The sequence below is a fragment of the Corticium candelabrum genome, chromosome 2, assembly GCF_963422355.1.
Source record: "Corticium candelabrum chromosome 2, ooCorCand1.1, whole genome shotgun sequence".
Lineage (NCBI taxonomy): Eukaryota > Metazoa > Porifera > Homoscleromorpha > Homosclerophorida > Plakinidae > Corticium > Corticium candelabrum.
Genome location: NC_085086.1, coordinates 622201 through 633721, shown reverse-complemented (window position 1 = coordinate 633721; position 11521 = coordinate 622201). Strand labels below are relative to the sequence as shown.

The window sequence follows — 11521 nt, the reverse complement described above, 5'->3', positions numbered from 1 at the left end:
ATAACTTGGCTGTTTATAAGCTTTGTGGAAAGAAAATTTACTGTTTGCATATCAATGTTTTGTAAAGGGCAAGTATGTTTATAGAAAATTCCACATCTTATTAGAAACCTGGACATAAAGTGACAGCTTTCATCCAAGGGATTGATTTTAATGAGAGTTCTTATACATACACATCACGTGACCGTGGTATAAATTAGTTATTGTATTTGCTGAGTGCTATACCATGTACCCCTGCCACTGGTTCTCATATACATGTACAAGAAAATTTCCAAAACAGCGCCGAGCCAAAGGTGATTTTTTGGAAACTGTTTTCATTTACAGTCCATGGGCTGCTAATGAGAATCAAGATTGTGGTGTGTGATTGGGTGTTGGCGCCCAAAGGTGGTTGATATTTGGAGACTGTTAGTAACGTGCGTTACTATACTACAGTGCACGTTCAGGTTTGGCAACCAGACAGTGGTGTTATACTGTGGATTAAGAAGGAACAGCTAAAGAAACGCCTTATCAGAAGCGTAGGAGGGCAGTCAGGTTTGGTCACTCTCCTAAGTTTATAAAGACTAAGCATGCAGGACATTGCAAGATGGACCTCACACTTGCCTATCTTGTGGTACTCAAGTCAATCTGTCAATTTCCAGAGTTCCCTACAAACCGCCCTGGGGCTTATTGAGAACGGATTTTCTTTCATAAAAATCCCATTTCCCCGTATACTGACCTGGATTCTGTTTCCGAAATTCCCCGTACTTATATATTTTCTCCAATAGCTCTGAAACTCCTTTTCTTCAAAGAAGTGTATGTGGTCTCAGGTGTGTGAATCTGCACTTGATGTTTACTACCGTATGTCCGGATTAGTGACCCATGGGACACTATTTTACATAGATCTGAAATATGGGGCATTATTTGAGCTTGGGGTATTATTATTTCGTAAGTACAAAGGCTGTTGCATTGTTCATGTGGAACAATGCAACACACTACGCAAATAACACGAACAAACTAGACCTAATCTAATCTTACAGTCTTACTAGTATGTATACTGGATACTTTTTCTTTGCTTAAGTTGTATTCCTGGTCTGTTACATACGTGGAATCTTCATCGTCATTCAGTGGTTATGGGTATTCATTTCATCTCAAACATATACACTGATAGACATGCATTTATATGACTGTGTTTGAATACTACCCCAAGGGGGCACTAATTGAGCATGGAGCATTATTATTCCATTATAGGGTCACCATGGGGAATTATTGACCATGAGAGACTATTCATGGATATACGGTATTATAGTAGAGAGTTACAGTACATGAACCATTAGTTGTTGCACTGAGTGTTATGTGAGCCTGAGACTACAATCGAATTACTGAAATAATCGGAACATATATTCATGTTTTATTACAATTTTGCCTTGTACATTATTTGTTGTTTGATATCGAAAATGTTTACTTACATTTAAAGTTTGGATTAAAGTGGGAATGTGTGTGTTTGTGTTTGTGTCTGTGCTTGTCTTTGTGGTTGTGAGTGTATGTATCTGGTGACCATGTTTATTACTGTGTTTGCTTCGGTTTGTTGTTGGTTCTTACTTTGTGTTATTTGGATAGGAGAGTGAAGGCTTCGTTTGATTTTATATTGTACACAAGATCATCATCTGTTGGCGCTTCAGAGTATCACTTGTTTTACACACACACACACACACACACACACACACACACACACACACACACACACACACACACACACACACACACACACACACACCACTTACACAGACATACATACACGAACAAACAAACAAAGACACCTGACATTGTTTGTGATGATCATGACATAGTGATGGTTATACGTCTATATCAATATGACCAGGTCCTCTCGGTGTAGCAGTGCACAGAGAGAACTGGGTGAAAATGAGACTGAAGACCAAGACTCAGCTGATGACAACGACAACCGTGAATGTGAAGATGACGAGGATACCGACGAAGAAGCTGATCGAATTGCTCGTGAAGAATTTCTTGGTGAAGGAGATTGCAAGGAAGCTGATGAGTCAGACGTAGTACCTGAATTGAACGTTCAGGAGAGAATGGAGCAATACAAATTGGGTGGAAAGTCGATGACGTCGATAGATCTAAAGTATGTTGTGGTGCTCGATTTGGTGGGTAGACAGACAGTCAGATAGACAGACAGACAGGTAGACAGACAGACAGATAGACAGACAGATAGAAAGACAAACAGATAGACAGACAGAGAGATAGACAGATAGACAGACAGAATGACAGAAAGACAGAGAGATAGAGAGACAGACAGACAGAAAGACCGATAGACAGACAGACAGACAGAAAATTTATTCTTGTACAGATTCTACTTGTACGTATGCTGCAATTGTTTAAAATACAAATCAGTCCTTGCAAACAACAAAGTCATTAACTAATGGACTTGACCTCGAATGTCAAAATCAAATAATCTATCTAAGTCACCATGATTAGGTGACAGTTTTGAAAGTTTTCTAAGGATAACTTTGGCATTGCATCTTTGCAGAATTGTAGAATATTCTTTTTCTCCAATACGACATGAACATGGAAGCATTAAAATTGGCTTCTGGTTTTGCTGACTGTTGTGACGAATGCTTAAAAAATATATACTCTGCCCTTGTGCCCCACCTCCCAAAATGTTCTATCATAAGAGAAACACAATTTTGACACATATCCTTCTTGAACAAGCTCTTCTAAATATTTTTTCATTTTCTTTTCTTCTCTTGTCGTGTCAGCACGACCATTTTCCTTGCTAGCCCTCCTAATGATGTCCTGACTCCATGGATGAGCCAGGGACACATCAATAATATCCAAATTCGGTCCAGTATTTGGATCAAACATTGTAATGTCTGGACGGTCTTCTGTATTGATGTATTGATGTCTTGGTTCTGTTTGATGGGGAAGGTGACGGTCAGACAGGCACTCACCCAACCCATTGAAGACTGAATTGTGAGACGACAGAAGTCCACCCCATATTTACAGGTTAATAGATGGTACCTGTATTCATCCAAATCATGACCACAATCACACTTTTTAATCCAATTGGTGAAAGGTAGAGTCTCTCCCAATCTCAGGTAAGACGCTAAAGAAAATTCGTTGTTCTTAAAGCGTGTTTAGCAGAAGTGGGGGTGACATCCAACCATGCACCAGCTCCTCTTCCTTGCAGGGATCTCAACCGTGCTGCATCTTTATCAGACTATGCTTGTATAATAATATCAGTAGCACTATCACTGGCAATCTTTGTGGACAATCGATGCTGCAATTTCTTTGGGTATGAGATAAAGTCATCAAGAGACTGTTGTTCTCCATCTTTGTGGTGTGACTTCGGCATTGGTGGTAAAGGTTGAGAGGAAGAGGCCACAGTGAGCCGATTAACCCTGGCAGTAATTTACTGCTTTAGATAGTTGAATAAATCAAAAAATGATGAAAACCTCTCAGGTAAGTCTTTCATGGTTTGACACCATAAAGATAAGAAAGCTGCTGGTGAAATTTGACTGATATGTGTCAATCCAACCCACCTTGTTTCCAATTGATATCATTCAGATGACTGTAACCTATAATGCTTTCAAACGATGATCTAGTCATAATATCATGTATATTTGCTGCTGCTTGCATATCAACAGGAAATATTTGTCTTGCCAGGTAATTCAGTCGATGAACATGACAGTGACGTAATCAACATTGAGCTTTGATTGTCATTCAACTTGACAAGTTCAGAACAAAGACGATAACCAGATTTGGCTATATTAATGCATTGAGATTGTATGAAGTCTGAATTCCCTATAGGAGTGCCCAAAATGATAGTTCCATTGTATGCTACAGGAGTTGGAAAATTGCAACACTCACCAGACAGACAGACATATAGAGAGACAGACAGAGGAACAGACAGACAGACAGGCAGACAAGGCAGGCAGACAAGACAGACAGACAGACAGACAGGCAGGCAGACAAGACAAGACAGACAAAACAAGACAGACACACACAGACAGACAGACAGGTGTGTGTGTGTGTGTGTGTGTGTGTGTGTGTGAGTGTGTGTGTGTGTGTGTGTGTGTGTGTGTGTGTGTTGCAGCCTGTCGATCATCTAATATTTCTGTCGGCACGTTTTATCTTCTTCGTTAGGAACAAGCGATTGGTACAACGTCAGCGTCGCCGCAGTTTTCCCGGATTGTTTCAAAATTTCGTGGCCACCAATCCGGTCGTGGAAGAGGAAGAATCATTCACATCAAGTGCACTACCACAAAATCATGTCAACACAACACCTTTGTAAACAATCAACATCAAACGGACGTTGTACAAGTCGCTATTGTCTTTCGAGGTTACAGGGAGATGACTATGCAGTCATGTTTTATTTAATTATTTAGTATACGAGAATGTGTAGTAAATACCCGTATATGAATTTAATGTAGGTTATGCATTGTAGATTCATTTAGTTGGATTTAGATTGACACTTTACTATCTCAAACACACACAAAATTCAAGTGAGCTTGCAAATGGCATCTACAAGGTTTAGTTCTGGTAGCCTCGCGTAGTCAGACCGCTTTTGCCGCGTTGATTATCCGGGCTACTCCATTTATCAAACCTACTCGCTTTGCCTGTTGCCCCACATTTGGGTTTGTTTGCTTTCTGTCGTTACGTTGTGTGCATGGAAACTAAACGTAAAAATATCAAACTTTAATGGAAACTTCATTCAGAAATAGAGAAGTTCAAATATCAAAATGGAAAGAAAAGGAAAGTGTAAAATTGAATGTTGGATATAAAAACCAAACTATTATTTTAAAATTTTAGTTATGAGCACTACTACTGTGTATGGTCTTAATTCTTCATATCAATAGTGAACGCTACAATTTTTTTATGATATTAATTGACTAGAGCCAGGGAATTCTTAGGCTCGAGTGTCCAGCCGGTCACTCCCCCGCGGCTGAGAAATGCGCGACATGCAGGTGTAGCTCACACGCCAACGAAATGTGATATCAGACAGTAAAAGAAATTTACTACTCAGTTACAAAGCATTAGTAGAGAGCCAATAGCGACGGGCGTTGCCATCAGCAGTTATCGTGAATACACGTGCATGCACAAACGCTAGCCAAACGTGGAAAGTTCTGATTGGAGGATAGAGAGGCAGCGGTTTCCTTTTAATGGCGAATGTCTCCAGCCGGTCTTTCTCCGCCGCAGGGGAGATGACCGGCTGGACTGTCGAGCCTAGGGAATTCTTACTTATATCATTAGATTATAAGATAACGATAACTACCATTTATAAAATTGAAAGTTAGAAAATGAAACTTGGAGACACAAGCATTGCAATGCAAAAATTGAATGGCCTAATCACCCAGTGACCAGCGTTAGTTTGCCATTCTGTCATACCAGAGTGACCTCTAGAAATTTCCCCCCCCCCGAAGTTACAGAACTCGCCCACTTTTATGGACACGCCCACTTTTATTGCCTTGTATCTAATTGACTAATTTGGTAGAATCAGTGGCAGATCCAGATTGGGAAAATTTGGTGTATATACTGTATACAGCTTTAGTTTTCACACATATTTTAATAATACAATCCACAATTTTATGACCACGCCTACAAATGATGGGGCTCTACGTAGTCCTTGCCCAATAGTGCCAGAAAATTTACCTAAAATTCCATTCTCGAATTCTACAGAATTTACCTAAAATGCTTGAGAAAATTCTCATTAATATTAACCGTATGCATAGAAAGAAGTGAATGCAATAATTTAAATTACCACTAATTTACCAGTAGTGTAGAGCCAGTAGTACCCATATTAGTACAAGTTATTAGGTAGTACCCATATCAGCAAAAGTTATTAAACATCATTCAACAGACAACATGACCGGTGTCATTGACCACGAGTCCACAACCATTGTACTAAAGCATTATAATTATGGAACACTCTATGTAGTCTAGCTTGCAATGAAATTTCTTGCCGCTCACCAAAAGAGTTGCCTAGAATGGAAAAGACCCTCTCTGCAGCAGCAGATGATGGTTGAATAAGCAAAACATTTTTGCAAGCTTCTGCCAATGCTGCAGGATCTCTCAGGTGTGTATGCCAGCAATCCAGTACATTTTGCGCATGCGTATCTGCAATTGTAGACCCGCCCATAAAAAGTTACATAAAATTCTCAGAATTCTTTCGCTTCCTAAAATTCACGTTTTAATGCTGGCATTATTGGGCAAGGCCTAGCGCTACCCCCCCTGCTCAGACTCTGACTACTCCTATCTATCTGTCAGTGTGTACTTCATATTATGCATTGTCCGCCATAATCAATACCTTGATGTTAAATCTGTCTGTATCATCGTCTGTCTATATTATATATCATCGTTTGTATGTATTGTGGTCTGTCTAGTATCATTGTCTGTCTGTGTCATTGCATGTCTGTCTGTATTGTCTCTGTCTGCAGCTGTCTCCCACTCGTCTGCCTTTGTGCCTGTCATTTCTGTACATCTATTTGTGTGTAAAAACGTAATCCATATACGTCTAACCTACTTACTCTAATCAATTCCTTACTCCGTGAACGCTTTCATACAGAGTGCCTGATATGCATACGGGATATCTAGTAGCATGTGACCTCATTTGTGACGTCGGACCTTTCGCAATTATGCGACCTGTTGGAAGCGAGTGAAGATTCCTGTTTTTCAACCCATTTCAAATCGTTTATTCGACGAAACAACGCCAATAGACAATCCTGTAGTCTTTATCACATGGCGGTCGTGCCGCCGTCCGGATCGGCGTGTGCCTTCGTGCTCTGCTGCTCATTTCTCGTCCTCATTCGTTTCAGCGTCGCTCACAGAGAGCTTCCCGATTATTTCACGGACTTCGACGGCGGAGAGTGCGAGTTCGAACCGGGCAGAGGACGGATAATCCGCGCTAGAGACAGTGAAAGACGAGGGGCGCGGTTTCTCAACTCTGTGACGAGCGAGGCGCAATCCGTCTGCTTTCAGTCGTGCTGCGAGACGACGTCTTGTGATTTGGCCGTCTATCGTCGACCTACGGCAAACGGCAAGCACAACTGTTTCTTATTCTTTTGCGATACGCCCTCACTCTGTGTCTTCGCTGGACATCCGGGGTACACGAGCTCGGAGAGAAGACTGAAGAAGACTGATTTGCTGCCGGTGACAGGTTCGTTTGATTGGTGATGCTTTGTGTGGAGCTTAGCCACGAGCATTGCTTCCGTACTTTGTGCGGAAGCAATGACACGCGAGTTTGGTATCATGTTACTGTGTGTACTGTAGACAAATTGAGGGGTCGAGAGCTAGAGTGGCCTAAGCACCAGGCACTTATACCCCATTCACACAAGCATTTGTAAATGCCAGCAGGGTACGGTATGGTTTGGCTCGGTTTCACTTTGTCCTGTGAATGCCGGCCGAACGGAACTGTGCTGAGTTGGCCCACCTCAAGTTGCCATGCCAGCACGGTTTGGTTCGGTTCAGTTGTGTAGTGCCTGTCAAAACAAAGACGACGTCGACATCTATGCTCGGTACTTCTCCTAGATATTTCCGCAGACTGTTCTAGTGCTGGCGAGAAGTAAGCGCGGATAGCTTGTTCCATGATGACGTCCGTATCTAGCATGCGCACCAAGAGACTCGCCTACTGAAACTCGACTGGCTCGCTTTGTCAGAACGTCATGTGAAGAAGGGCTGGCTCGCTTCATTAGCCCAGGCTGGCTTGGATCGGCTCGGCTCAGTTTGGAGCTGTGCTCATGTGAATGAGGTATAAGTAGTCCCTCAGCAACCATATGTCAAAGTTTTAGTTGTCCGGTCATTACTCTGGTTGGCCGTAAACTAAATCTGTGACCTTGTTGCAGCAACGTTTAGAATGTACAGTCACATCATGATGACTATGAAGGACTTTCGGATCTGTTTAGAATTGTGCTATATCTGTCGGCTGGTGTTTGTCTGTCACACTAACAGATGATTGCACTGGCCAAATATGGTAGGTCGGGCTAACTACAGTACTGAACTGTGGCTGTGAGCGTGTACTGCTTTGACAACAGGAAACTGGTCAATTTGGCAATGTCGTTTGAAGTCGTCCCACGTCTAAGTACATACCCTCAGCAACCGTATGTCAAAGTTTCAGTTGTCCAGTCATTACTCCAGTTGCCCATAAACTAAATCCGTTACCTCGTTATAGCAACGTTCTTAGAATGTACAATCATGTCATGACAACTATGAGGGAATGTCAGATCTTTTAGAATTGTCCTATATCTGTCGGCTGGTGTTTGGCCGTCACACTAACAGATGATTGCACTGGACAAATATTGTAGCTCGGGCTAACTACAGTACCAAACTGTGGCTGTGAGCATGTACTGCTTCGACAACGGGAAACTGGTCAATTTGGCAATGGCGTTTGAAGTCGCACCTTCATGAATCTCAAAAGATGATATGTCAACCACACTTGTCATTTTGGATTTCTATAGGCTTGCTCAGAAAAGGAATATCAAGGCAGCTTTCAGCTAGTTGTTCCTGGGCAACCGTAGTCTGCCGTTTCAGTTGTTCGGTCATATTTCTGGTTGTTCCGGGCAACGGGCAACCGATTTGTTGTACACTAGGAGTGATGCATCTCTCAGTACATTAGGCCACTAGTTGTGCATGTCAGTTTCTCATTAATATTTGCCGGTAAAACGATGTGGAGGGGTGAGTGAGTCCTTATACTAGAAAGACCTTAGGTGTAGGAAGTTTGAGGTTTGGAAGTCGAGCATTACATTCATGTGCAACATGCAACTGCACAGTGTAGTTATTATGCTTTGCATTTGGGAGTAAAGCAGTGAGGGAAGAATATCATTGGGTGGCGTAGTTTGCTTGGCTATCACTGTTGTCTATGCCTGAAGTTGCTGTCAATGTGTTTGGAAGCACATTGCTAATTCTACTGTACAACCAAAGTACCCAGAAATGGAAATTGTCAATTTCTCGGCGCCTAGGGTAGCGCTGTAGTGCTTCCTTTCATTTGGAGTAAGTAGCAAACATAGCCATTCTAATAACATCAATTTGAGACGGCTATAACAGTGACCTGCTAGGTACTTCCATATCTCTGAAGAGATTGAACAATCTAATGCTAGTTCATGTACTGTATAGTGTACTCGCCAGTATTGTCAGTACCGTCAAAATGACGGTTGGGAGAGGGTAGGGACGTTTAGAGGGGGGAAAAAAGCATTTATTGACGGTTGGGAACAAAATGGGAAAGCCTTAGCAAACATAGTGTGGGATGTTTTCCTACAAGATCCATCACAGATCTAAAGACATTAGCGGTCTTGATGGTCCCAAAGTTGCTACAGAACAATACGTGTTCTCATGTCAAACACATCTGATACAGTAATCTTAGGGAGTGCACTGGTGTTTGAATTGAATTCCTGTTGACCTTTCACACAAGAGATGCTAATGAGACCATGGTTGCAGCAGGTGTTCTACTAATTACTGTTTATCTCCAGTCTCATGTTTTGTACTCCCTTACTCTTTTAGGTCAGCTCACTATTCCAGTTTTAATTAATTAAGCCAATTTGTCATTGTAATAATCTATTGTATTATCTGTCTGTCTGTCAGTGTTATGTTTATTTAAGTTCAATGAGGTTTATTCAACAATATGTGAGCAGCAATTACATTGAATAGTTTTCCAATCGGGCACTAACTATACATGCCGCCATTCTGACTCTAACAAAGTGATAGGATGATGTCATTACCAAATATGTCAACATCAAACATTTGATGACGTCATTAATTGACGTCATTATAATTGATGACGTCATATTGACGGTTGGCAAAACTTGTAGCTAGAACGCTGCTGTACTCAAGTTGTCCATGACCAGTTTGTAACACAGTCAGAACATGGCTAACCTTTTGTACATACAGATACATTAATTAATTAATTTGTGTGGACTAGTCTAAAAATAGTGACATGACCACGCCTTCTATCGCACGTTAAGCTTAACCACTTCTAATGTGCTTGCTATTAATTATGTTTATTTTGTATTTGGTATCTATCATATAAACCCACGTGTTTCTAGATTTAGCAACAAGTCACGTGATCACATCGAGTCGACCAACCGCAAACACTGAAGCCGACACTCCATCTCAGAAGCCACAAACGTGGGAGTCCAACACTACAATTCCCTCTACAGGCACCACTGAAGTACAAGCACCGATCAACCAAGCCTCTGTAAATGATGAAAACGAGCCAACTTCACACCGTCCTCATCCACTCACAAAGTCACTATCTACCTCACAGGTGCCACTGACAACAGATCCACTTGAAATCGATTTCGAACGTAAAGAGAAGAAAGGCGACTCGTCGAACGTAACGATCGGAGTCATAGTCGTGCTACTGTGTCTCCTCCTTGCGTTGGCTGTGCCTGTTGTTATTATATGGAGGAGAAAACGATTTCGATTTGGACTGAATGTCAAAGGTTATTACTCACATGATGATTATCTTATCAACGGCATGTATGCATAGCTTTCTGTAGGTTCTATTTAATAGTCTGGTACTCATAGTTTTGTAAGCCAATTTTAGGCTCGTTACTCACTTGGTGGGGACACATGCTGGTTGCAAGATGTCGGCATGTTTGTGTAGGTTTGCAGTTGTTGATAGTGTGTTGTATAATGTTGGTTGAAGATGTTGATATTTGATGGCTAAATGAGTGTCAGTCGACAGTTTCTTTGTGGTTTGATTTGTGGATGGTCTTGCATAGTTTTCTGTAGCCATGGGGAAGAAAGGGTCTGGCTGCGCGAGGCTAGGTCTTGTTCCGAATTTGAAGAGCTTGCTAACTTTGTGTACACTCTACAGGACACAACATCAGCACACAGGAACGTGCACATACAAACAGCCGCACAGACAGACAGGCAGACACTGTCACAGAAAGGTACACAGACAGTCAGAAAAAGACACACACTCACACACACACACACACACACACACACACACACACCACACACACACACACACACACACACACACACACACAGACACACACACACACACACACACACACACACACACACACACACACACACGACACAGACAGACAGACACACACACACACACACACACACACACACACACCACACACACACACACACACACACACACACACACACACACACACACACAACTGTATGCATGCATACACACACTGTTTGAGCCATTTCATAGATTTCTTCGTACCAAATAATCATATGAAAAGCAGTTGGCCTACATCAACACAATGCAACACAACTACACAAACACAACACCACTACACACCACTACCACAACACAAAACAATACAACACAACAAGACAAGACAACAATACAGCACAACACAATACACAAATACAGCACAGCACAACATAACACAACACGACAACAATACAACACAATACAATACAACACAACAATACAATACGACAGAATGCAGCAAAACAACACAACATAACACAACAATTCAAAATAACACAACAATACAACACAACATAACACAACAACACAACACAATGCAACACAACAACACAACACAACAAGACA

At 41.7% G+C, this 11521-nt stretch overlaps 2 protein-coding genes across 3 annotated transcripts; both read left to right on the top strand.

Annotated features, from left to right (window-relative positions):
• Positions 1–1310: 1310 nt before the first annotated feature.
• Positions 1311–4499, top strand: LOC134198400 (uncharacterized). Of its 2 annotated transcripts, XR_009972831.1 has the most exons (3): positions 1311–1656; positions 1856–2119; positions 4141–4499. XR_009972831.1 is itself a non-coding variant. In XM_062667785.1 (2 exons), the coding sequence occupies exons 1-2, from the start codon at positions 1848–1850 to the stop codon at positions 4286–4288; spliced, it is 420 nt and encodes a 139-aa protein (XP_062523769.1). In that variant the 5' UTR covers positions 1707–1847; the 3' UTR covers positions 4289–4499. The 2 variants fall into 2 exon arrangements, 1 of the variants encoding a protein (XP_062523769.1); XM_062667785.1 differs by lacking the exon at positions 1311–1656 and having other exon boundaries at positions 1707–2119.
• Positions 4500–6600: 2101 nt separating this feature from the next.
• On the top strand, positions 6601–10664 carry LOC134198220 (uncharacterized). Its single transcript, XM_062667577.1, has 2 exons — positions 6601–7150; positions 10029–10664. The coding sequence occupies exons 1-2, from the start codon at positions 6733–6735 to the stop codon at positions 10472–10474; spliced, it is 864 nt and encodes a 287-aa protein (XP_062523561.1). The 5' UTR covers positions 6601–6732; the 3' UTR covers positions 10475–10664.
• Positions 10665–11521: the final 857 nt, after the last annotated feature.

Bases quoted from the DNA above. Each gene is read 5' to 3' on its own strand.
- LOC134198400 (XM_062667785.1), top strand. From the start codon at position 1,848: ATGACCAGGTCCTCTCGGTGTAGCAGTGCACAGAGAGAACTGGGTGAA. The intron at 2,120-4,140 runs GTATGTTGTGGT...CTTCTTCGTTAG, and splicing joins ATGACGTCGATAGATCTAAA to GAACAAGCGATTGGTACAAC.
- LOC134198220 (XM_062667577.1), top strand. From the start codon at position 6,733: ATGGCGGTCGTGCCGCCGTCCGGATCGGCGTGTGCCTTCGTGCTCTGC. The intron at 7,151-10,028 runs GTTCGTTTGATT...ACGTGTTTCTAG, and splicing joins TGATTTGCTGCCGGTGACAG to ATTTAGCAACAAGTCACGTG.